Source organism: Callorhinus ursinus, unplaced genomic scaffold, assembly GCF_003265705.2.
Source record: "Callorhinus ursinus isolate GAN/ISIS: 27379988/994484 unplaced genomic scaffold, GSC_fseal_2.0 scaffold19, whole genome shotgun sequence".
Classification (NCBI taxonomy): Eukaryota; Metazoa; Chordata; class Mammalia; order Carnivora; family Otariidae; genus Callorhinus; species Callorhinus ursinus.
Genome location: NW_027397081.1, coordinates 19,328,062 through 19,355,240, shown reverse-complemented (window position 1 = coordinate 19,355,240; position 27,179 = coordinate 19,328,062). Strand labels below are relative to the sequence as shown.

The window sequence follows — 27,179 nt, the reverse complement described above, 5'->3', positions numbered from 1 at the left end:
TCCCCCTGCTTGTGTTCCTTCTCTCACTGTCTCTCTCTCTGTCAAATAATAAAATAAAATATTTTTTAAAAATAAATAAATTATACATACAGATACATATATAATACTTATATATATATATTAAATACTTAATATATTTGTTTTGGTTTTTTTTTTTTTTAAGATTTTATTTATTTGCCAGAAGGAGAGAGTGAGCGCACACAAGCGGGGGGGCGGCAGGCAGAAGGAGAAGCAGGCTCCCCACTGAACAAGAAGCCCAATGTGGGACTCGATCCCAGGACCCTGGGATCATGACCTGAGCCCAAGGCAGATGCTTAACTGACTGAGCCACCCAGGCATCCCTCACAATACATTTGTTTTTAAAGGTCTGTTTACTGGGCGCCTGGGTGGCTCAGATGGTTAAGCGTCTGCCTTCGGCTCAGGTCATGGTCCCGGGGTCCTGGGATCGAGTCCCGCGTCGGGCTCCCTGCTCCTTGGGAGCCTGCTTCTCCCTCTGCTTCTCTCTCTCTCTCCCTCTCTCTCTCCCTCTGTCTCTCATGAATAAATGAATAAAATCTTTAAAAAAAAATAAAAAAAAAAATAAAGGTCTGTTTACTTATTCATTCATTCGTTCTCTGACACCCATCCACTGAACCTGGACAAGTATGTTTGGACCTGCATGCACTCAACTATTTCTTACTAACCCTCTGAGGACACTACTGAGCTGATTAAGACAGTGAAAGTGAATTATTTCCAAACAGCACCTGTCACCCAGAGGGGCCCTAAGCTTATAGGCAACTGGGGACAGATGCTCTAGAACTCTAGACTCTCCATGGCTATGAGGACTAAGGTCAGAAATAGGCACAGATAATAATCCAAAAATGCCCAACTTTGGAATCCTTTGCATCAAAGGTATGAGAAACAAAACAGAACTTTTGCTTCCCCGGCCCATCCTCTGCTAGAGGAAGGCAAAGGGAAGTTCAGCGGTCCTGTGTTCTGCAGAAAAGAGAGAAGAGAAGCGGGCCAGGTTACCCCAGGCCCATGGCTGGGATTCCCCAGTCAGCAAAACACAAGCCATCTTTGTCTCTTCCGTGAAATGAATGAGCCAGGCCCTAGGGTGACAGTAATTTGCTTCTGCTCTCCTAAGACAAAATGTCCATCCAGCTCCATTTACAAAGGAAGGTCTTCTGCTAGAGAGGACGTCCTTCGCAGAAAGATCTGGCCAGTTACCAGGATGATCAAATGCCACAGTTCCTGCTGCCCTCTCCTTGGAGGGCACCTGCCACCTTTCTAGATCTTACATTTATTTGTATGTTTTGCACTGACCGCCTAAAAGATGCTCAATAAAAACTTACAGTTGAACAGATGAATGGATGGACAATAAATAAACTAGACTAAATCCTTCAAGAGCAGAGGCCAGCCAGAGCCCAGTGGCTGGCGTACAGTAGCCAAGCCATAAGGGCGTGCGGAATTCGAATGCTCCTTGCTGGGGCAGCCTGAATATTTCATGGGTCCCGCAGGGGAGGTAAAAAATCCAGCCAAAGCTTTTCACAGCGGCTGCTGCTTTAACAGAATAGAGGCCCACTGAAACAGCAGCTTATAATGTTCGGTCTCTATTTTCCATTTCCTGTGGATTTTCATTACCTACATTGTCAGCACATGCATATAAACCTCAGGATGATATTAGATATGCCCATGTATTCTTGTACGGTATCAAAAAAGGCCTGAATTAAAAGAGACAGGACCACCTCTTTTTGAGTCACGATTCCATCACTAGTTAGTTGTACGGATGTAGGCATGCTGCAGAGTTTCAATTTCCTTAAGGGCCAAATGGACACAGTCGTTTACACCTGCCCCACAGGAAGCCGGAGCAAATGAAGCAAGGGATGGCCAAGCCCTAAGCACGTGACTGGAGGCTCGGTGCATGCCAGGAAGTATGGCATGTGTTGGGGCAAATGCAAAGAATAATCATCCTCTGTGCTGCCTTCCTGGAGCCCATGGCCTGGTAAGTCCCCTTGAAAAGGATAAAGCGCTGCCCAAATTCAGAGATTATGATAAACTGCAATCGCCAGCATTGTTTTCACCTGTCTCCACGTGGGCACCATTCTCTGCTGCTCTGACTGGAAGCTCCAGTGGCAAGTGTCAGTGTCCCCTCTTTCCTCTGTATGCCTGCCTCCCCCACCCCAGGCTCCCAGTTCAAGAGTTCAGAGTCCACACTCTGTGGTGCCTCAGTACCTGGCATTCAAGGCCTGTCTTCAGGCTGCCACTCTATTGCATGAAGAAGGCCCATTTCTCCGGGTGGCCTTTCCGCTCCTGGCTTTCGCTAGAGCCGAGAGGAAAACACCAGGACAAATGCCCTGACATCCGACAGCTGCAGAGAGAGAACCAGCTTCACAGCAGTGTCTCCCAAGGTCTTGGAAAATGTCAGAGCACCAGATGCATCTGCATTCCGAGATGCCTGCCCCTGAATGAAGCCCTCCTGTCAGTGGGAGGGAGTCTGCTCCCACGTTCAGCCCTCAGCTGCACCCCCATTCCTCTCTCTCTCTGCAGAGCAGGGCGGAAGACGTTACTTTCACAATTCCCGATTTCTACATTTTAGAACACAGACGAATTCTCTTCCAGGGATGTGCCCAAGTAACTTGTGTTTAAATAAACAGGGATCACTGTGGCCTCATTCCTTTATTTACTGTCTCCCTCCCCTCTCTAGGATGCAAGCTCTGCTAGCTAGAAACTACGGTATTCGCTATAGTTTCTGGTGTCTAGAACAGCACCTGTCACGTCACATGTGGTCAATAAATATTTGGTGGATTAACTGGCGGCGGGGGTGGGGGGTGGGGGAGAGGGTAGGAGGAAGGATGCACGTATTCCAAAATCCTCCTCTCCTGCAAGAGGAACAACTGTAGCTCCAACCTGGAATCAGAAGGCCAGAAAAAGTGTGGTTACCATGGCAACCACAGCTCCAAATTCAAAACACCCTTCAAAACTGCCACAGGTTAGTTACTCCTCTTTGCAGACAGTACCTGGGCTCTGGGTCGACCATTGGCCAAAATATTGCTTCCGACCTGTTCTTGCTTTCTGGAGCCTCGTTTTGGGAAAAGTCAACCACCTCCACCTACAGATGCCAAGTTAAACTCCCTGAATAGAGACCACCCTTAGAAGAACAGCAGTCTCGGGGCGCCTGGGTGGCTCAGTCGGTTAAGCGACTGCCTTCGGCTCAGGTCATGATCCTGGAGTCCCAGGATCGAGTCCCGCATCGGGCTCCCTGCTGCTCAGCAGGGAGTCTGCTTCTCCTCTGACCCTCCCACCTCTCATGGTCTCTCTCTCTCTCTCTCTCTCAGATAAATTTAAAAAAAGAAGAAGAAGAAGAACAGCAGTCTCTGATCTCTGGGCACCGACAGTCTGATGGAAGACACAGCACAAAGAAATAAAAACACAAAAGAAACCAACAGACTCAAAGCAAACAAGCCATTATGTAATCATCCAGATTTACATAAACGGGATACGGGGGGGTAATTATTCAGCTTCAAGAGGACTTCTTGCAGGGCACCTGAGTGGCTCAGTCATTAAGCATCTGCCTTCGGCTCAGGTCACGATCACACGGTCCTGGGATTGAGCCCCGCATTGGGCTCCCTGCTCCGCAGGAAGCCTGCTTCTCCCTCCCCCACTCCCCCTGCTTGTGTTCCCTCTCTCACTGTGTCTCTCTCTGTCAAATACATAAAAAAAATCTTAAAAAAAAAAGAGGACTTCTTGCTTTGCAAAATGATTCACACTAGAATTCCATGAAAATCAAGTTTCTGTACAGTCCTTCATTCGATTATTTACTCCTTCCCTAAATACTTATGTACTGAGTTCCTACGATGTTCCACGCAAAGAGCTCAGCAAGCTCTGAATAAAATAAATCCTGAATAAAATAAACTCTGCCCTCACAGCTTATGATCCAGTAAAGGATGCAATGTGACCACATAATCGCAATTTAGGAACATAATCATAAATTAGGACATGTAATAAATAAACACCAGAGTCTGGGGACGCCTGGGTGGCTCAGTCAATTAAGCATCTGCCTTCGGCTTGGGTCATGATCCCAGGATCCAGGGAAACCCGTCGGGCTCCCTGCTCAGCGGGGACCCTGCTTCTCCCTCTCCCTCTGTCTGCCACTCCCCCTGCTTGTGCTCTCTCTCTGGCAAATAAACAAAATCTTAAAATAAAATAAAATAGAATAAAATAAAAAATAAACACCAGAGTCTGGAAATACTTCCTGGAGGAAAGACCCAAAGGAGAAGAAAAGAAGGGCAGCGTGGCAAAGTGGGTCGGTGTTACCAAAGGGGAATTCCAGCTGAAGGAACAGTGTCTGTGGAGACCAGGAAACAAGAGAAAGTGCCCCACTCAAGGCGCGGAGGGGCCACTATGGCTGGAGGCACGGGACTGGGAGCAGAAGTGAGGTCGTGAAGACCACTTTGGCTGCAGCCAAGAATGAAAGGACAGGGCTTCACGGGAGGCAGGGAGGCCAGCGAGGAGGACACTTGAGGAACACACGGGAGAGATGGTGGCCTGGAGAGGAGCAATGGTGATGGAGTCAGGAAGACGGGCTTGAAGAATACCCTCCCAGGCGAGGGAAGCCTCGTGAAGCTGACCGGTCCCCATCCCCAGTGCAAGGAACTGAGGGAGAGGAACTGGGCTGGAGGGCAGAGGGCCAGTTCAAGGACACCGACGTGGAGTTCTGAAGAACATCCCTATGAAATGTCCACTAGTCACTCTTAGGTCTGAGCCCACGGCTCAGGAAAGAGAGGAGTTCTGAGGGATGTGAGAGTCATCACCATAGAGAAATAATTAAAGCCACTCAAGTGGATGAAACAAGTATAGATTTGGGAGGAGGAGGCGCAGAGGGAGGGGAAAGGAGAGGGAAAAATAAGAAACCTGGAGTCAGACCTTAAGCAGACAGACACTGAAGAGACAGACGGACAAGAGCAGCCCATGAATTGTAAAAGCTCATTTTCAGCACCTATTGGTAGCTAAGAAAAGCGACATCTCATAATTGATCAAAGAAGTAACCACTGTTCCAGCTTGTGCTGACCAGAGGAGCAAACTCAGAGGCCTCACAGACCACCAAAAAAATCTCTTTTACTAACTAATAATAACAGCATAACTCTTCAGATGCACCTACTTAAACTGTCTTACAAGAGGAAGAAGGAATGTGTGCTCTCCACTTTACAGAGGAGAAAGATGCCCAGACACGGAGAGACGGAGTCACCCGTCCAGGACCACACAGGGAGAAAATGAGTTGAACCCCAGCCAACAGCCCAGCTGCCTCGGATGGTCCCCCGGACTGGTGCTAGGACATTGGTCCTCCGAAAGACCATCCACGGACGAGGCCTACGTGAGCTTCCTGAGTTCGCTGATGGAGACAGGGCTCCATCCCACGCAGAATGGGCTCCCCAGACACAGGGCGGGCTGAACGAGTTGACATGCAGGGTACCTGTACTCCAGAGCCATCTCTGCTGCTGACCAACTCCACGGCCTTGGACTTCTGTTTGTTCCAAGCTGAAATGACCCCACAAATCCCAGCCACCACGAAGAGTAGATTCTCCGGACAGTGGCAGAGCCAGAACTATAGGGACTAACAGGTGGCAGCTGAGTATAGAGAAGTAAGACAACACTGTGGTGCCATTTAGGTCCTAGGACCCTCCTCCCCTGTCCCTTCCAGCCAACTTTTTCCTCAGACCTATTTTTTTTTTTTAATGCCGTATTCTGACTTCCCTATTCTCCTGAAATTATCTTTTTCACGTTGCTCTCCACACGGGCCAAAAGCTCCTCAACGGAAGGGCCGTTTGCGTCCAGCCCTGTATCCCAAGCACCCAGCAAAGCCCTGTAAGTATCCAGTAAATGTTTCAACTATGAGAATCAGCTTTCCTGAGTTCTCTGATTTTTCAGCTTAATCTCTCTAACTACAAAGAAAAAGCATGTCAACTCACAGAGGCATTTAAGGAAGCAACCCAAGCATGGAGAAGGCATTTGAGAGAGAGGAATCTTTCAGGGTCGCTCGGAACTTTCCGAATGGGCGGGCCACTTTCTACTCTGGTCTTCCGACACATGTGGCCGCCAATCCTCCCAGGAAGTCCGCAGGGCCCCAGGGCACCTGTGAGGTCCAAGTAATCACTAGCACAAACCGAGGGCTTCCCTCAGGATCTGCAAGCCACAGCACACGTTACTACTAAGAATAAGTCTCTGAAGGAATGTTCTCAAAGGATGACGACCCATCTCTCGTCCTCACTGAAGACAAAACTAGAGAAAACGTGTTTGAACCTTACCACCGGGGATTTCAGTCAGATCTGAGGAAGAACTTTCTCAGTAGCAGGCCTTGAAACATAGAAAGAAGTAACCAAGAGAGGTGGTGCAGTCCTCTTTTCTGAGGCCTTTTTAAAATTTTTTTTATGAGGTCTTCACCTGTCAAGAAGATGTGATTCATCACAGACAAAGAGAGAGAAAACACATGTTGCCACCCAGGCTAAGGGCAAACTGTTCCCTGGAAAACCGCCACCCTGTTCAGAATAATCTTTCTTACTGCCATTCCATCCAACCCTGACCTGAGAAGCAAACAAAAGGTCAGGAAGAGCTTGGAGTGTAATGACCCAGCTAGAAGGCAAACACTTGCCGGATCAGGGCAGATGGCTCTGTGGAGTCAGACTGGCACTAACGCATAGGTTTGGTTATGGAAACCACAAGGACGAGGCTAAGTGGCATCTCTGTTGAGCGAGTTCTTCCCCCACTTTGGAGAAGCATCTCATCCTCATGGCTCCTCCAAAAACGGTGCTGCAGAAATTCTTCCCCGCTACCCCTTCACAGACTCACCTGTCCTCAACGTAGGGATTTACATTCTGCCCCACCTTCTACAGGGACACGGTAACAGAAGAGCCGATGAAACAAAATGTCTATCACTTAAAAAGGAAACCTGGATGATGGGGGGCTCAGTCGGCTGGGCGTCTGCCTTCAGCTCAGGTCATGACCTCGGGGTCCTGGGATCGAGCCCCGTGTCGGGCTCCCTGCTCAGCAGGAAAGCCCGCTTCTCCCCCTGCTTGTGTGCTCTATGTCAAACAAACAAACAAACAAATAAATATTTTAAAATAAATAAAAGATAAAAGGGAAACCCGAATGAGAAAACATAGTGGGTGATAATACACCAAATATGCGGCCAATGGCATAGTGAAATGATGAGCTGTATCCTTCTCTTCCCTACGGCCCCAAATTTTACATTAACTAGCTATTTTATTACACACACATCTACTGGCCTTTGGGACGTAAGAATTTCTTTTAAGAAGCTGGAAGACCCTTGCAGAGCCTCAAAAATGTGTCACCAAACCAACCGTCCACTAGGTCTTTCTGTATTTTCCTAATCGTTGAGTCAAATCATGCAAGGGTTACCGTACTCCCCTTTTGCCCACCGGGCCTCCAGGGCAAATTCTTTTTCCATAGTTGTGAAAGAAAGGGGAAAAACCAAGTGGGTTGTTGGTTTGTTGGGGTTTTTTTTCTTTTTTTCCCCCTCACTCAGCCCCCTCACTTCCTGACTGAATTTGCTAACCAAGAAGCAGCAAGCCTAAAACCCTCTGTGGTCAGACCGAGTAGATTAAGAGGCAGCCGGCTGAGAAGAGGCATTACTGCAGCGATGTGCTGACACGGGGAGATCTCACGAAGCACCAAGAAGCTCCGGAGAAGTGACAGAAACAGGCCCAGACTTGAGGTCGGAGGCCAGAGTTCCCAGCCATAACCCAGATCTACCACCACGATGCACCTATCGCCTTGTTTCCTTATCTCATCGACAATCAGGGTTGAACAACCAGAATCTCAACACGGAGTGTGTACGAAGGATGTAGAACATAGGATTTTATACCATCGGACCAAAAAAACAATGTATCGGGGGCTCCAGTGGAAGGGCCACGGATTTCCTTGTCCCTCCCCTCCTCCACCACTGACTGATCTTAGCTGAGCCACAGCCACGTCTCGCTGATGATTCTGAACAGTATTATTTGAATTGAAAATCCAGAAATACAGTGTCTGGAACACAGAGGAGAATATTTGACACCAGGACTATTTTTAGAAGGTGGCACGTGGCTGCGCACAGCGGCAGGGGGCGGGGCCAGCCACTGCCGGACATCTCTCTGTTGCAGCTCAAAGCATCTCCGTCCTGCCCACGTTTGATTTTCAGTTTTGCATCCTGTATGGAAGCTTTGCCATCTGGGCTATGAGCAGGAAGGAAGATGCCTCAGGCGCCGAAATCACAGAACAAGAGCTGACAGACCCCCCGCCTCAAACCCCAACCCCACGAGATGTGTAAAAGCTGTATCTTCCTTCACACCAGACACCACAGCCCCTTGGCGCATCGCCACACCAATGCGGGTTATGGAGGCAAGTATCCAAGAGGCAAAAGCTCCAGAAAAAAGCCCTGGGGCTGCAGAAAGCTCTTGTACACACCACAACCCAGCAACCGCCCTGGGCTCTCAGGCCCGCTGGGTTGGGTGTCTGAACACCTGCTCCAGGGCCCAGTGGCTCGTGCACGGAGGTCAGGAAGGAAATTCCCCACCGGCAGGTTAGCCATTCAGATGCCTTAATGGAAAATAGCGTTACCCTAGAAGCAATTATCAGTGACCAGCCTAGCAACTGGTGGATGGAGAGGACTCGTAAGAAATTAACCGCACTGGGCAGAATCATCACCTGCTAATCTGCCCCAGGATCATCCGTGGCTCCTGCCTGATGCGCAACTGGCGCCCTCTTAGCACGTAACCACCATGGAAACTCTTAAAATAACCAACCTCCACAGAGGAGCCTGGCCAGTGTGAATCAGCCCATGGGGCTCCACTTTGACCTCCTCAGTTTCCACAAACTGTTAGAATTTGGAAACCACATCTCTAGCCAAACGCTGGCGGAGCAGTTTTCCCAGACGGGTCAGCACAGCCCCCCCCCCACGCAGCAGTGCTCGCCCACAAGCCCTACAGCTTTCTCCCGGGAGCCCTTCCTATCCTGCTGACCTCATTCCTACCTTCTCTCACACCCTTCCCCTCCACATGTATGCTTTCTCAAACATGCAAGAGCCAACGATTTCCAGGCCCTGGAGAGATGGTACAGTGTCCTGCAGAGAGCCCAGGCTCTGGAATGGTTCAAATCTCACCTTTGCTTCTGTTTGACCTGGAGCGAGTTAATCTCTGAACTTCAGCCTTCTCAGCCGTTAACACCCACCTGGGGAGTTTCTTGTGAGGATTAAATGGGATTGTGTATTGAAGGCACTCTGCAGAAAACTTGGCACCAAGTAAAACGCAGTCCCCGCCCTCCAGGATTTATAGGTCGGACAGAGGCTTTCACTAGTTTCACCTAATCCAGCACCGGTTACTTACTTAATCTGCTGCCAGATCACAGGTCTCCACTGCATTTGTTTTTGTTGTTTTGTGTTAAGAAAGAATGACAGTTCTCAGGCGCCTGGGGGGCTCAGTCGTCAAGCATCTGCCTTTGGCTCAGGTCATGATCTCAGGGTCCTGGGATCAAGCCCTGCATCGGGCTCCCTGCTCATGGGGAGTCTGCTTCTCCCTCTCCCCCTCCCCCTGCTTGTGTTCTCTCTCTCTCTCTAATAAAATCTTAAAAAAAAATGCCATTTCTCTCCCCCCACACTCCCTGTGCCTCTCATACACCGCAGGGTGTGCACAGAGGTGATGGGTAGAGTGTCTGGATGCAGAGCTCACCCTGCTCCCCTGAAAATGGAGCTGAAACCAGAAGCAAGATTCTCTCCGAAGGTCAGAGGAAAGGCTGAAGAATCAAGATAAATACACCAATGATACCATTACCTGCCAACCCACACACCAGCGAGGCTGGCACCACCAGATGGAGAGCCTGGCCCACCAGGCAGGGCAGAATCAGTGAGAGGCGCCGCCTGAGGTCAGATGTGTGTCGCAGAGCGGAAACCTTGAGGCTCCAAGTTGAAAGGACTCTGAGCAGCCTGAGGATGTTACAGAAGAAGAGGGGACAGAACAGCCAAGGGGCCATGGTGGCCCAAATAATGACAATACTTGGGGGGGGGGGAGGCGCCCCGGGGCGGGGCAAAGAAGCAGAGATGTACTGCTGTGTCCTCTGGAAAGACAGCCTACAAGTAGTCATCCACACCTGCTCACTGGGCCCTTGTCAGCTTTCCCCTCTCCCTCCAGGGAATGAGGACAGTAGGCCATCCTGCCAGTCGAGGGTTCCGTCCAATTTCCGACTTTTCACCAGAATCCGGCAGGTCAGAGAGTTTTGAACAATCACTACAACCAGTTATGGCCAAGGAATTTAAGGAGACATGCAGGTACTAATTCCAAAAGCTTGCCCCATCAACTTCACTCTACCATTTTTGGGGGGAGGCTCAGAGGGCAACACGGCCAGCAAAAAAAAAAAAAAAAAAAAAAAAAAAAAAAGTGCCATCTTACGTTAAATGGTAGCTAACAATTCCCAGAGTGCTGTAAGAACAGTGCAAGGCTCGGGCCCCTAACTCACCACCCAGTTCTCACAGAGCAGCAAGAATTAGCTGCCTCAAATACCACTCTGCACATCTTTCCCAGGTTCTAGAACCTATAGTGGCTCCCCAGTGAGCTGAATCCTCTTTGTATACAGAGCACACTGTCTGTGGGATCTCAATGCATCTTTGTTGACTGATAAACTGAAATTCCAACTCTCCAGCATAAATCAAGTCGGTCGGCCCATCAGTTCACCTCCCTATTTTCCACATCCCTCATCAAGGCCACTCTTATAGTCATCCATTCCCATCTTCAAGCCAACACCCCCAAACTGCTTTCACCAACAAGCATCTGGTCTCTTCAAAACTCTGCTCTCAGGGCACCTGGGTGGCTCAGTGGGTTGAGTGGCCGACTCTTGATATCAGGTCAGATCATGGTCTCAGGGTCCTGGGATCAAGCCCTGCTTCGGGCTCCATGCTCAGTGGGGAGTCTACTTGGGATTCTCTGTCTCCCTCTCCCTCTGCCCCCCACCCTATGCTCTCTCTCTCTCTCTCTCTCTCAAATGAACACATAAATTTTCAGAACAAAACATATCAACAACCACAAAAGCCTCTGCCCTCTAAAGTAGATGTGTGGCTGCCTACGGCCGGGGAGAGGAATAGGAGCACTGAGGGTGGTATATAAAGGGTATGGGTTTCCTTTTGGGGTCACAATGCTCTAAAATTGACTGTGATGAAGGTTGTGCATATTTGGGAACATACTAAAAACCACTGAATTGTATACTTTAAAAATGAGTGAATGGTATGGTACGTAAATTATACCTCAATAAAGCTGTGACGGGGAAAAAAAACCTCAGCTCTGAACTCATCTCCTCCAGGAAATTCTCCCTGACTTATGAATAAAGATAATTTCATTCCCAACAGCAGAGAAAAAAAGAATCATTCTTCCACTCATTTTTAATTTATTCACCAACAAAACACTATTTTTTTAAAGATTTTGTTTATTTATTTGACAGAGAGAGACACAGCGAGAGAGGGAACACAAGCAGGGGGAGTGGGAGAGGGAGAAGCAGGCTTCCCGCAGAGCAGGGAGCCCGATGCGGGGCTCGATCCCAGGACCCTGGGACCATGACCTGAGCCGAAGGCAGATGATGCTTAACGACTGAGCCACCCCGGTGCCCCAACAAACACGTATTGATCACCATAAAAGGCCAAGTACGGTGCTAGAAAGTGAGGATGCAAAGATGAACCAGACAAAACTGGGCGTGGATTATTTCACTACTGTACCCCAAGGTCCTTGGTTCCCCAAACCACACTAACTTGACCCTTTCTCCACTTCTTTCTTCCTAGGGTTAAAGGAGGGGAAAAAAGGGGTCTCCCGATCCTCTTTCTGTGTTTAACGTGTGCAGCTAAAATCCACAGCCCCTTGCCTTCTACCGCATCGGACTCCACTGCAGCCTGAAAGGTGCTTCTCTCGCCTGTGGAGAGGGACGAAGGTGAAGAGAACGGCTAGCACACTGGGCCTGGTGTGCTAACCCCCCCTGGCTAAGCCAGGCCAGAGCAGAGCCATTTCCCAATCCCATCAGGTGTGAGGAGTGCCAGGCGCTGTTCCAGGACACTTGAGTGCGTAAGCTCATACTCTCAAGCGCACATCCACTCCATGCAAATACTCACAGAAAACTGACAATAATCCTTCACCCTGACACAGCACTTTCATGTGTGGGAAACATTTTCACGAGTATTACTCCTGAGACACATTTCCCCCGCCACGGATGGAGAAGGTGAGACACACAGAGAGGTGAACGAAGTGGGGTATCCAAGGTCCCATACCTACTAAATGACAGAACTGAAATTTAAACTGAAATCTCCTGGGAGCACCTGGGCGGCTCAATTGGTTAAGAGTCTGCCTCCGGCTCGGGTCATGATCCCGGGGTCCTGGGATGGAGCCCCCGCATGGGGGAGGGGGGTCCCTGCTCAGTGGGGAGCCTGCTTCTCTCTCTCCCAGACCCTCTTCCCCACTCATGCTCTCTCACTCTTTCTTGGATAAGATCTTTAAAAATTAAAAAAATAAAAATAAACCAAAATCTCCTGGCTTCAAGTCCAATATTCTTTCTGCTCTACTGTCCTCAAAAGCCAACTCTTTCTCAGGGTAGTTTGCTGGGCATCCACAAGCTTCTACTCACTTGATTGCTTCTTCTCTCTCCAAGAAGCCTTCCATTTCTAAGACCTACACGTGATGGGGTTTTGTCTTTGCCAAGATCCAGAGAGATTCCAACAGGAGACAGTGTAACAGCGGTTAAGAGTAGAGATCTGAGTCAGACCAATTTGGGTTTGAATTCAGAGTCTGCCTTCATTCCACACATACACGTATATTCTTCTAATCCAGCAAGCCATCATTTAAAAGACCTGCCTTCATCTATACCTACAAGGTGAAAATCCTTCCTGATTTTAAGAATATTGAAGATTCCACGGCACCTTTAGACAACTCTCAAAACCAAGAAAGCTTTCCTTAATTCCAACCAAATCCACCTCCATCCTCACCCAATGCAACTCTTTTCCCCATATTTTGTCCTCCACATGCATGGCAAATCCCAAAACCAAAACAGGGTCTCTATTAGGGTTTCTCACATTTGAAGGGAGGGTCTCTATTAGGGTCTCTCACATTTGAGGGGAAAGCTGACAAACTGTGATGAACTATTTTTTTTTAAGATTTTATTTATTTATTTGAGAGAGAGAGAATGAGAGATAGAGAGCACGAGAGGGAAGAGGGTCAGAGGGAGAAGCAGACTCCCTACTGAGCAGGGAGCCCCGATGTGGGACTCGATCCCGGGACTCCAGGATCATGACCTGAGCTGAAGGCAGTCGCTTAATCAACTGAGCCACCCAGGCGCCCCCAAATTCTTTTTTTTTAATTTTATTTATTTGAGAGAGAGAGAATGAGAGACAGAGAGCATGAGAGGGGAGAGGGTCAGAGGGAGAAGCAGACTCCCCGCTGAGCAGGGAGCCCGATGTGGGACTCGATCCCGGGACTCCAGGATCATGACCTGAGCCGAAGGCAGTCGCTTAACCAACTGAGCCACCCAGGCGCCCTGATGAACTATTTTCATTCAAGATTAGCTCCTGGCTGGCTCAGTTGGTAGAGTGGGGTTGTGACTTCAATAGAGATTACTTAAAAAAAAAAAAGGAGGAGGAGGAGGAGGAAGAACATTAGCCCCCACCAAGCTTGCCCCCCTTCCCTCTACTCTGTGGAAAAGGCAGCAGGACGAGGTACCAGAGAGAAAGAATTGTTATCCTCAGGTCCACAAAAAGCTCTTTTAGGATAACCATTTCCAGTCCACAGAAAAGAGATCCTGGAAAGCTTAGCATAACCCCACTGATTCTTCAGTGTCCCCTCAAAGACACAAGGTTCTCCCTACTTCTTTCTTCCTCTAAATTTTTTTTTATTTTTTTTTTTTAGTAAAGCTCGAACCCTTGACCCCGAAGAGATCAAGAGCGACAGGCTCTTCCAAATGAGCTAGCCTGGTGCCACCACCCTGCTTCTTTTGCCTTTGTCCATATTGCTCCCCTTTCCTGATCTCATGCCCCTGACCTCACACTTTTCCTGTTTTCTACCCCCCGTCTGTATCTGTCACAGTTTGAGCCTCTCCCTTCCAGAAATCGTTGTCTTCCCATGGTTCCACCTCCTCCATAGGAGTGAAACTCACGTCTTAATTGCTTGTACAAGTCTCCGCCCACTCTCCTTCTCAAAGTTGGCATCCCCCTTTCCTACCCAGCCCTTCCTCCTCTCCCCCCAGGACCCCATCAACATCAGCTGGTACCAGACTGAGTTCAGGAGAACATTCAATAAATACTTGTTGAACTGAAGTGAATGAAACTGAAGAGCCTGGGAGGAGGAGTCCTGGGGAAGGTGGCCAATCCTTTAGCTGTCCTACACCAGGCAACAAACCTCTGTTAAGACAGGACCCTAGCGTCTAAAAGTAAATGAGCAGAGTCCATGGTATCAAAGAGCCAGTGAGGATCCCTCTCCCCGCCAACCAGGCGGTGGGCTTGCCTCCAACACACCTCCTAGCAAAGGCTCTATGGAGCTGCCCTATGGTTCTCTACACTGAGCGACAGGACAAAGCGAACTTCTCCCACTACTCAGATGCCACACTAACCCAGGCAAAAAAGTAGCCGGCACAAACCAGAGTAGGGCAGAGCAGCTCTAGATGTCTGAAGACTCTTGTAGTAGGAAATATGAATCACTCAGCATGCAAACTTCAGCACATCCTCTACACACGTGGGCTAGGAAAAGCAAGCTGGTGTGGCCAAAATAACATAAAAATTGAAATGGAATTCAGCAATATGAGCCTAAGTGGAGGCGCCCCTTAACCTCTCTCACCTTCTGTTACCTCCATGTCTTAAGTGGGAATAACAGCAGTACCTAACTCAAGAGTTTTCGCGATTCGTGGTGCTCACTGCAATGACCTGCACATGATAAGGACTCAACAGATATTAGCTGCCATGGTTTTACTTTACATTTTGCCATGAGGATGGAATGAGATGGAACGCGGCGGGAAGCCCCACGCAGGTGTGTGACACAGGAGAAAGTCGCAGGCCCCCCGGCCCCGGCTTGGGGAAGAGGGCGACACGCGTGGAAGCCGAAGTACCCCCGGCCCTCGAGCGGGGCGCAGAGGTGCCCGAAGCCCACTCTGGCGAGGGCCCCCTCCCCCCCCCCCCCGCTTTCCTCCCCGAAGTCTCGGCCAGGACGCCCCCGGGGAGGGCAGGAGAGGGGAAGGGGAAGCAGGCAGGGGGGCGGCGCAGGGACGTACCTGCTTTCACTGCACTCCTTCCGCTCCCTCACCCTGAGCCACTTGCGGAGGAGGAAGCGCTTTCGGCGCGGAGAAGCGCTGGGTGTGGAGCAGTTGGACCACGGGGTGTCCTCGTCGCTGGAGGGCGTGATCTCGATGGACGGCAGCTGCAGGAACTCCTTGCCCGGGGCCAGGACGCCGGGCAGGTCCCGGGTCAGCCCGGCCTCCAGGCTCTGCTCCTGCACGTTCTTCATGCGGCGCATCTTGAAGCGCCGGCGTCGGAGCGTGGGGGTCGACGAGCTGGACCAGAGCGGGCTGCCCTCGGGCGCGCCCTGGGGCTCGGGCACCTGCAGGGCGGGCGGCTGCAGGTTCTCCAGCATGTTGGCCGCCGGCATGTGGGCCCGTGGCGGCCGCGCTCCCTCGGCGCCCTCCGCCTGCCGCCTCGTTCCCCACCCCTGGCCGCGGCGCGCTCAGCCCGCTCACGTTGGGAAACGCTCGCCGCTCGAGCGGCGCGGAGGGCAAGTTCCTCTCCCGGAGCGCCGCGAGGCAGGCGCGCGCGAGGCCGCCGGGGCCGAACTTTCCGGTGCGCGCTCCCCCCGGCCGTCGGCGCCGGCCCGCCCCGGCCGCCGCACGCCGCCGCCCGGCCTCCCTCCTGGGGCTCCCGCGGCGCGCCCGCCTGTTTTTCTTCCGCGCTCTCCCCGGCCTGCTTGCGTCTTCGCCTTAGCGGGACTCGGCGGCGCGGGGCCCCAGGGGGCGGCTCGGCAAACTCTCAGCGGCTCGAGATCGGCCGACCGGGCTGGGGAGCCGGCGTGGCGCTGCAGGGAGGCGGAGAGCGGGAGGGAGATCGGGGGGAGAGAGAAAGAGAGAGGAAGCGAGACACTGGATAAAAACAAAAAAGGAGGAGGGAAGAGCTAAGAGGGAGGGGAGGGGAGGTCATTTCTGTCCAGAAAGGGCATGCACAGGCAGCGACAGCCAGGGTCACTGTACGCGAAATCCCTCGGGGAGGAGGGACTCTACCTCCGAGTAAAGGCTGCTCCAATCAGCCTAATGAAACAGGATCACAAACCAAACTTTGTCAAAGCAACGATTGGCCAGGCAGCTCTCATTAACCTCACGCCCAGCTTTTTCTTTGGGGGAAGGTGGGGGAGGGAGGAAAGGGGAACGGAGGAATCAGGAATTCAGCCCTCACTCCCCAAGGCCACCCAAGACAGGGTTGGGGGAAAACTAGGGGGCTTTTCCGCAGAATGTCTTCTCAGAAAAGTGCTTTCTTCGAATTATTTGGGAGTGCGGGTAGGGGCACAGGAAGGCTGGGCATAGTCAGAGGGCGACTGCAAAGTTCCCGGAGGCTGCTTCCAAAATGACAAGTTCAGAGGTGAGAAAGTTCTGTGGAATAAGCTGAGGACAGCAGACATGACATACCAAGGAAGGACAGACAATAGGATCTGAGAGACATAGGACACACACAGGACCAGTAAGGAAAAGGGACTGATGATCCCTCTCCACCTTGAGTGACCCCGTCAATACCATAGCCCCATCCCAAAAACAAAATGAAGTTACTGGACAGTGAGCACCCAGAAGGCAAAGCATCCAGCAAAGCCTTCCTGGGAGTTATGTTCCTGGGTGATGACTCAATTCTGCTTCAACCTGCAAGGGGTATGGACTGGGTCACACAAATCTGGTATGTGCCCAGGTCATGGAACCTAGAAAGTGAATCAGCCCCAGCAGTGTCTGAAGGTATGCTGACCCACTCCCTCCCGAGACCCAAGGACCTACAGCCCTAAGAGCCTGGCCTGAGAACTGATCCATTTTATTGAGGCATTCTCCATTGTGACTTGAGCATAAGCCAGCCCAGCTTCTACAGCAGAGCTGTACGGTCCATTCTCCTCCCTTCCCGCCTAGCACATAAGCCTCTTCACTATTTGCTTCTACAAAGTAGAGACAGCAGCTTTCAAACAGACCAGGAGGAGCACAGAAGAATGCACCATTAAATCCACAATTTGACTCACCTGTTCTCTGCCCCTCTCTAGGAGTCCAATTTCCAGTTAAGAGCTGATACCCCAGCTTCCCTACCAGGGTGATGGGCACAGGAACATTTCATTAGTGTCCCAAAGCTGAGGAAAAATCACAGTCCCAAAGACTTGCAAGAAGTCACAGCAAGAAAATCCATCCCTGCAGGTCAGCAGGACCTCAAGCATGACAACTGGCCATAGGTTCATCATGCCCCGGAATGACCCATGGAGGGGAGCTCAAGGTATCAATGTCCAAGAGGCCGGAAAACTGAGGGAAGTCAGTTTTGCGCTGGGACAGAGATACTGTGGCCAAAAAGCCAAGGCCAGGCCCACCTGTAAATGACTCCCTGGATCATCAGCTGGTCTTATTTCTGACTCTCCACATCCGGCCACCGGCTCACTCAAAGGTGATTTGGTATCACTATTTTAACTCCTGGACATGACATAGAAAGGAGAAACCCCTTCAGGTGTCAGGCCTGGCAAGGAGCAGAACACTACTTCAGGCCCCGGGAATGCTGAGGGCGCTGGACAGGCAACTCCAAACTTCAGGATACTGAGTTAAGCCAAGGCCCCAGAGTTGCTCACTGCCTTGGACCTCCTCCAAGGACAAGGGCTTTGCAGGGGATCCGATAACTTCCCATTGCCTGCCTGTTGAGGGGCCTGCTGAAGTAAGAAGCCAAACAAAACAAAGCAAAGAAGCAAACAGACCTGAGGATCCACAACACAGGGCTAGCCGACTTGATGGGTAATGGGGGGAGGGGGAGATTCACAAGGGGAGCAGGACCTTGAAGTTTATCACCAACACTCTGAACTTCAGTGGATGCCTCTTAAAAGGAATTCAAGTCACCAAGCTCCCTCTTCCCACATACCGCAGCCGCTTTTCCCACCCACAATAGGATTCTGGACCTAAAATCAAAAAAATCCTAGGAGATTTCATTTAAGCCTTGGGCACCGCAGTTCAGAATGATCATTTACATTTCACCTGGCCTGAGGGGAAACCTCCTCCAAACTAAATCTGAAATGGTTTCACTTGGCTGAGAAGCAGATACCCAGAGGACTTCAAGGCCCTCAACACCGTCCTTGCTTACTTCTACGACAGACCCTTCTCCCTTCTTTCCTTCACGCCGTTACCCACTAAAACACTGTTCAAAACACATCCTCCCGTCCCCCCGCAGCTGTTTCTGTTTGATTTTTATTTACCATGGCACCATTGAGTGAGATGATAAAGGGGGAACTGCTTTGAGAAAGGAAGGTCCCTTTGACGGTGAGCCATCATTACTATTAAGACAACAAGCGTGTTGAGGGAAGAACCAAGTTTCTCCTCCCTTAGATTCTCTTCAGTATCCTGTGTGTTTTTGTTGTATGGTAACCTTCACACTTTTGTAAAGGACTTTCATACATAATATTTTATCTTCCCAGCAACCTAGGAGTGAGGTAGAACTTTCTCCAAGGTCATAGATAAAAACAAACAAACAAACAACAGTCAAAGACAAAGCCAGAACTTGAACCCAGGTCTTCTGAAGCCCTTTAGAGGCCACGGGAATCTCACCAGATGTATCAGCTCTGGAAAGCCGCAGGTCCCTTGTGGCACCTGAATTCTACCAGCCCTCGCTTCAGCTGGGAATATCACGAAGCTATATGCAGCTACTCGATCCCGTCAGTCATTTTACAAGTGGGGAAATGGAAGCACAAAATCTTAAAAAACAAAAACAAAACAATTTCCCAAAGCATCTGGTGGCAAGGGGTCAGGACAAGGGTTTCCACTGGGGACTTCAGAATCTCAGTCCCTGCCTCCCCCTCCCCCACTCTGTGCTGCATTGGGCTCCCAGCAGACTCTGCGGTTCTCTGGGAAGCTGCCCTGGCCTCTGGCCTCCCAGACAGGTGGCAGGCCAGAACAACCTGGCCTCCCTTCCCCCACCTGCAGCCTGGCCTCGGACTTTTAAATGAAAGGAGCTCATATTACCAAGTAACTGTTGTTTATGCTCAACTGTTCAGGCTCCCTTTTCCTGCAGACACAAGACACCGAACACCTGTCTATTACTTCTGCAAACCCACTAACTATAGTCCGGTTTGCAGCCAAAACTTCAGGAGGGAGCCTAAGTGAAAAATACTAGCTGTGAAGTTAGGTTTCTCCCGGGTGCACATCCAAATGAGTGTGAGGTACAAGGGGGTAGGCCCCCACAGACCCCTCGCATCCCACCTGCCCCAGAGATGCCAAGGACAGGCGACTCGCAAGAGCCGAGGCAGGACTGGACAGGAACTCGGTGGCAACATTGCTGCCAAAAGCCAGAATGTCCTCACCCTCAAGCTTGGGATGTGGAGTCTGTCTCCCGCACATGAGAACAAGTGCACCCAAGGGCTCGCCCATGCACAAGGGAAAGAAGCAGGCAGCAGGCCTACAGGAAGTGGACTGTGTTACTACCAGAGAAGCTGGAAATCTGATAGAAATGTGAAGGATGCTGCGGCACAGGGTTATTACCGATCTTCAAACACAAAGTGAAGGATGGCAGACCTTCCTCTCTAGCTCTCCTTCTGTTGCTGAGCAAGAGTAAGTGAGTGTAGAGCTCCATGTGGGGGATTCAGGTTGGATGACAATCATCTATTGAGACTAAATCCAGTTAGGGACTGGAATGTATGACCAAGGATGGATAGAATGGCTTTCTCTGAACATCTTTAAACGTAACTGGAGCTCAGTGAGAGAGAGTAGCAGGAAAGAGATGATGTCTTAAAGGCCCAGTCCCCACCCCATCACCAGGGGTCTGTGAGGCCCCAGATTCTCTCTCTTTTTAAAAAAGCATAAGTCTTTTCCTCCCTGACTGCTTGAAGCCTCGCCGCCATCATGAACGACACAGTAACTATCCGGACCAGGAAGTTCATGACTAACCGACTACTTCAGCGGGAACAGATGGTCATTGATGTTCTTCACCCTGGAAAGGCAACGGTACCTAAGACAGAAATTCGGGAAAAACTAGCCAAAATGTACAAGACCACACCAGATGTCATATTTGTGTTTGGATTCAGAACCCATTTTGGTGGTGGCAAGACAACCGGCTTTGGCATGACTTATGATTCCTTGGATTATGCAAAGAAAAATGAACCCAAACACAGACTTGCAAGACATGGCCTGTATGAGAAGAAAAAGACATCAAGAAAACAGCGAAAGGAACGCAAGAACAGAATGAAGAAAGTCAGGGGGACTGCAAAAGGGGACTGGCAAAAAGTGAGCTGGAGATTGGACAACAGAAGGAGTAAAGATGCTGCAGTGGCTTTATCTGTGGTGGTTGTGCAGATTTTTCATGAGAGGATCAATAAACTAAGAATGTTAAAAAATAAAAATAAAAAAATAAAAAAGCATAAAACAAAGTCCATTTGAACTGATGCATGTCTGGTGCCAGGCATCTTGAACTGGATACTAAACACCTCCCTGAAACCTACAAACAGCTTTAATATCTTACATGGTGAAATAGGAAATCAGGGAGTAATCACTAGGGTGATGATGGGACAGGAGCCAGGAATGGGGAGATGGGAGCAAGAGAAAGGACTGGAAAGAACAGGCTTCCACCCCTCCTAGTATCTCAGTTCTGTTCCTTTTACTAATCCCTACCTCATTTCCCCGTGAAGGTGGGAGCTACTGAAGAAGTCAGAGGAGACCGCGGACTGGATCTGTGTGGTCAGGGGAGGGCAGAGCATGCTGGCTGAACTCGATCTAAATAAAACCACAGTTGGCCAGCCACCATGTCCAGCATCTCCTTCTGAGGAAAGGAAGAAAATGTCATGAGACTTGTATGGACTCTTAGTTCCCTAGGGCAGAGCGCTGGCAAAGCCTCTCAGCCATGGGGAATGCACAGAGTGCTTCCGCTAGCCTTTGGCAGGGGCCAGGGTGAACAATGACGTCACCTCAGGAGAAGGACTGTCCCCAGATAAGCCTCCCTGGTTTAACTGCTCATCAAAAGGCTTAGGAGTCAAAGAAGAACATTTTGCACAACGACATTTGGCTGCCCGGGTTCTTGACACCAGGATACCAAAGCACAGATAGACATCATCTCTTGTCCTCTAAGCCTTACAAGGACAGTCTTTATGTAAACCTAGGCCAGAAGAAACTTCCTGACGTCACCCTATCTGTCTTCTTCCTGTCCTTGCAAGTGGCATGATCTGGGTGTTCCGCTGCTTTCCTTGGAAGCACCAAATACTACTGGCTAAATATAACCTAGTGATTAAATGCAGAGGCCCAAGGCATGCTATCTGAGCTTTAGACCCCTTTCCACCACTTACTAGCTATTTGTTTTGGGGGTAGGTTACTTAATTTCTCTGTCTCGGCTTCCTCACCTGTAAAATGAAGGTAATTGATAGCATCTCCCTCCTGGGTTGTTGTGAGCATCCAAGCAATATAGGACACTTAGTGCTTGGCACATCGTACGTAAGCGGTCTATAAATGTTAGTCTTTGTTATGCTGAATTAAGTCCCTTTATAAAACCCTTGTGAGGAAGCATGACTATTCGTGTTGACTTTCAACTCAGTTTAATTGTACAAGTACTTGTTAAGCTAGAGCACTGTGTGAGGTTCCTTACTAATTGCTAGGAATACAGCAAGACAAATAAGACATAAGACACGGCTTGTGCAGAGCAAGGCCAAATTAATTTAGTGCAAAATATAAGTACAAACAAGGTGTGAGTGGGAAGATTGACAGATTTTAACTAGAGGGAAAGAGGTTGGTCGAGGCAGGCTCTGTGGAGGAACTGGTACTTGAGACAAAGTATGAATTCCAACAGGAAAGAAGAATAGGGCATTATGGAATAAAGAGAGAGTTGTAGTAAAGGCACTGAGGAGTCAAAACTCATGAAGGGTTTTTGAAAATAGGGAGAGATAAGTCAGGGCATCCGGAAGGACACAGGAGATGAGGACAAACAAGATTGGTAAGTGTTCAACGTTTAGATTTTATTCTTTGAATAAAGAGATGCTATTCAAGTTTTTGCAGAGGAAGTGATATTATCAAACTGTATTTGAGGAACATCAGTTCTAGTGACTGGGAAATACATACTGGAGGAGCAAAATATGGGATACAGAGAAGCCAGTCGGGAGACTATGATTCAATATTCCATATTTTCGGAATATCGACTATATGCACGGCAAGTCGTTCAGGTAAAAGATGGGAAAACATCTGAAATAGGACAGGAGAAAAATGCGGAATAAGAAGAGGTAGGCAAGGAAGAGAAAGGCCCTGTGAAGATCTATTCAGAGACCTAGATTGGAAGAAGACCAAGAATGAGGGATGATTCGGAAGTCCGGAGAGGAAAGGAGCCAACGTTTACTGAATGCCTACTGCAAGCCAGGCACTGGGCTAAGTGTTCACACACAAAACCCCATCTACCCCTCCCAGCCACCCTGAGAAATAGACATCGCAACTCCGTTTTTAGGATGAGGAGAGATTTTAAAGGGTGACTCGCCCAAGTCCACACAGCCAGCAAGGGGAAGGCGGGCGCACATTTTAGCTAGGCTCGATCTACCTTAATAAAACTCATGCTTTTTCAATTACGCCACGTTTGAGAAAGATAAATGATGCCAAACACCATAATGCAGCCAGGCAGGAGGAAGATGTAACTGGGTCACCGGTGACCTCCAAGAGAACATCTGCAGTAGAGTGGCAAGAGAAGAAAGGCTACTGTCAGAAGTTCAAGAGTAAGCAGAGAAGGAATAAATGGAGGCTGCAAGGTTACAGCACTTCTTCCAGAAATTAGGCAGTGAAAAGAGTAAGTGACATCTATTTATTTATTTTTTAAAAGATTTTATTTATTCATTTGTTAGAGAGAGAGCAAGCAAGCACAAGCAGGGGAAGCGTCAGGCAGATGATGAAGCAGGCTCCCCACTGAGCAGGGAGCCTGACACGGGACTCAATCCCAGGACCCTGGGATCATGACCTGAGCCAAAGGCAGATACCCAACCAACTGAGCCACCCAGGCGTCCCTCTATTTATTTTTTAAAAGATTAATTTTTTTTTTTTGAGAGAGAGAGCAAGGGCAAGCAGAGAGAGGGGACGAGGGAGAGGGGAGAGAGAATCTCCAGCAGACTCTGCGTTGATCAGGGAGCCCGAGGCAGGGCTCGATCCCATGACCCTGAGATCCTGACCGGAGCCAAAATCAAGAGTCAGACACCTGCCTAACTGACTGAGTCACCTAGGTGCCCCGACATCTATTCATTTTTATTTATTTATTTTAAGATTTTATTTATTTATTTGAGAGAGAGAGAGAATGAGAGGTAGAGAGCACGAGAGGGAAGAGCCTAGACTCTAAACATACCATAATACTGGGTACTATGAAGGGTTTCTGAAAAGTTTCTGTGAAACTATTCATTTATTCCTAAAATAATTTTTGAATGCCTATCAAAGATGACCCTTGCCTCCGTTGCTTCAAACCTTGGAAGGGGAGGGGAGAATAGGAAACCAATCCAAGAACTACAATTTGGTAAAGAAATTCCACTTCAGTATAGGCATGTGTCCAATGCAGTGTGAGCCCAGAGGAGAGAGATCTTGATCCAGATAGATCTTCACGGAGGAGACAGTGTCCACCCAAGGCTGAAGGTCAGCAGATGACTTTTCCAAGTAGAGGAAGGAGGTATGCTTCCGGACAGAGGGGCCACACATGTAAAGGTGTAAAAGAGAGTATGGCATAAAAATATATTTTAAGATTTTATTTATTTATTTGAAGAAAGAGAGAGAAAGACAAGCAGACTCTGTACTGAACACGAGCCCAACACAGGGCTCGATCCCATGACCCCGAGACCAGGACCTGAGCCGAAATCAACAGTGGGACGCGTAAGCAACCGAGCTACCCAGGCGCCCCGAGAGCATGGTATATTCTTGAAATTACAAAAGAACAAATTGGATCATAATGTTCAGTTGGGTGAGGGACGAGAGCAAGAGAATGTATCTACTATAAATCTTCCTTCATTCACCCATTCAAATGTGTTTATCGAGCACACGATGTTCTAGGTGCTTGAAAGCAAGTCTGTGTCCTGAAGGAGTTTACGTCCTGGGGATCACAAAATTCCGGAATGATGGAAAGGAGATTTCCAAGAACTAATCCATCACTGTATCTCCACTGTTTATTCTGATCTAGATATTAGGAAACAGGCCCCGGGAGGTTATAGACTTTTACTGAAATTGCGTATCAAAAAGGCATAGCTTCACAGATAATAAATGGCTTTGCAAACAAAGACCCAGACTTGAAGACCTAGAAGCTTAACTCACTCAAAAAAGGGGGGGGGGGGCTCTAAGGCTCTAGGAAATGATGCCTTTCAAGCGCTAAAGCAACCACAGAAGGCTTTTATTTCTGACAGGAACTTCGGCCACTCCCCCTTCTCTAAATCAGAAAATAGCCCCCTTTTACAGACAAGCAAACCAAGATCCAGAGAGGAAGGGATGTTTGAGCCTTGTGCTCCAAACTGCTTCCAGGGTTGAAGATAACTGTAAGAACTAATTAACTTGAGATACAAATGCTGAAATTGTAAAAATTGCTCAGTTCTGATGGGAAGGAGGATGCTAGCCTTTACATACCGTGTCACCCAAAAAATTAGGATAGCTTTGTTATGATTCAGAAAAGGAGCTGAAAGAAGGCTGGGCTCAGTGGAGGATTTTCAGTGGCAGCCCCTGTAATCTGGCTTTGGACAACCATTCCCACTGTACCTCGAGTTGTTCATCCTTCTGCAAGGAATGTATCTGGAGGGAGTAACTGTAAATAATTAATTCCTATAAAATTCTTCGTTTACTGTGAGCTCTTGCCTTAATGAAAGTCACGCTGTCTGTCCGATGTTCCCACTTTTCAGGAATAGCCCGTTGGCTTCCTTGGCTGTACTCTGCCCTCAAGCTGTCCCTAGTGACAGGCGTCCCCTGGGCTTGCGTTCCCCCCTACCCTTCTTCTAAATTGCTGACACTCTGGACCACTGCCCTCATCATTCACCTCAATTCAGTGACTGCATGGTATTTTAAATGTCCTGGGATTTGGGGATTTGTTATGCTGGATGAGCTCTAAAATCTATTGTAGTTCTCAGAGTTTATGAACTAGAAAGGTCTACTTTGCTTTAAGCAATCCCAGTGTATGAAAACACAGATTTTTAAAATGTACACGTCAAAATGATCATATCATACAAATCATTTGTTTTACAAAAGGAATTCATTAAAATAGATTGTTTCTTTACACATATGAATATTTTTATTTGATTAATAAACAAGTAAGGTACACTCTATCAGGAAGCCACCTGCTGAATAACTTAATAGTTTCCAGGTAAACATAAAATGTGTCACTGAATGTTGAGTGACCTTGTTTCTCCCTATTTCCAGGAAAAGAACAAGCCCCATTTCCCATATCCTCAACCACTCCCTTGAACTAATCTGGTACTTTTGCAAGACATTCTGTCAGATAGCTGGAAAATGTATGAGCAATAAAGCTTTCTGAGGTAATAGAATTACAGGCATGCAAGAAACATTTAGTCCAGTTTCATTAGATATTTGGTCCGTCCTTCCTCCACACCATCCCACCCAGGCTCCCAGATAAGAAACTGAGGCTCTGACAAGATATGTCTTGGACAAGGTCACAAGGCTGGAATTAAAACTGCTTTTTGTAAATCAAACCTCTTTTGGTCAGAGTCTAACTTTATTACTTCTGGTGTAGATTTTGGAGGTAGGATTTTTACCTCTAAGAAGAATTAAAAAGCAACTCGCCCTAAGGAGCCCAAATATTTGTCCTGCTTTTGTCCCCACACATTCTGTGTGTATTTAATTCCCTCATAAGCCCCCACACAACAAGAAGTTAATGAAATACCTCGATAGAACTAATCCCAACATGTGAACATGTAGATTTGCACAAAAGATGTAGTAGAATAGTTATCTGCTTTCGGAAAGGCCTCTTAGCTTTACACAAATAGAATTCTTTTATGTGGGGAGTTCCCTGAATGCACTTTAAATATTACTTGATTTATATACAACTTTGTAACACCACCACTTAATAAAAGTATAGCTGTAAATAATCATTTAATAGGTTCATACCCTTTTGGTTCAAAGCAAATATATGATAATGAGGACTTAAACCAAATGCAAAATCAGTCAGGCATAGATTAGAAATGTTCCAGTGTCCGGGCGCCTGGGTGGCTCAGTTGGTTAAGCGACTGCCTTCGGCTCAGGTCATGATCCTGGAGTCCTGGGATCGAGTCCCACATCGGGCTCCCTGCTCAGCGGGAAGTCTGCTTCTCCCTCTGACCCTTTCCCCTCTCATGCTCTCTCTCTATCTCATTCTCTCTCTCAAATAAATAAATAAAATCTTAAAAAAAAAAAAAAGAAATGTTCCAGTGTCCTAAAATTTTTTCGATTCACCTGGGATTTCTTGAGCCAGGCACTGTCTCTTCTCACTTAGGTCTCCTAAAAATCCAATGAATTAAGTGCCCTTTTTTCCATGCCGGTAATAAGGACATTGAGGCCCAGAGAGATTAAGAACTTTAAGCGTCAAGATGTGATTCAAACGCAAGTATTCTGAAACCAAAACCAGTGTTTTCTCCACTCTACTGTATTATTCCATTTTGACTTCTTTTTTTTAAGAACCGTTTTATTTTATTTTTTAAAGATTTGTTTACTTATTTGACAGAGAGAGAGCACAAGCAGGGGGCGCTGCAAGCAGAGGGAGAAGCAGGGAGCCTGACTCAGGGCTCGATCCCAGGACCCTGTGAAATCATGATCTGAGTGGAAGGCAGATGCTTAACCAGCTGAGCCACCCAGGCACCCCTCCATTTCGACTTCTTGTAAAATATATTTTTCCAGCTACCATTCAAACTGGTTCTGTCATTTTTTTAATGAAGCCTTTGATTTGATTTGCAATTTGGTCAACAAATTAATATTTGGGATTGCCATTCCGCAAACTGATCCACTTTGTTTCCCTGTTTAATTCGGTCAGT

The 27,179-nt window shown here is 48.5% G+C and overlaps 1 protein-coding gene across 17 annotated transcripts in view; it reads right to left on the bottom strand.

The window, feature by feature from the left end:
* The window catches only part of GRAMD1B (GRAM domain containing 1B), a 252,697-nt gene that overhangs the window by 167,743 nt on the left and 57,775 nt on the right, over positions 1 to 27,179 (bottom strand). For 4 of the 17 annotated variants that reach the window (XM_025893595.2, XM_025893596.2, XM_025893598.2 and 1 more), the window contains exon 1: positions 15,256 to 16,218. The exons of 2 other annotated variants lie outside the window; for them this stretch is intronic. In XM_025893595.2, coding sequence (XP_025749380.1) covers positions 15,256 to 15,629 — 374 coding nt within the window. In that variant the 5' untranslated portion in view covers positions 15,630 to 16,218. Of the gene's footprint in view, positions 1 to 15,255; positions 16,245 to 17,240; positions 17,703 to 27,179 lie in introns of those variants that run through there. 11 more of the 17 variants (XM_073903880.1, XM_073903879.1, XM_025893604.2 and 8 more) reach the window with 5 other exon arrangements.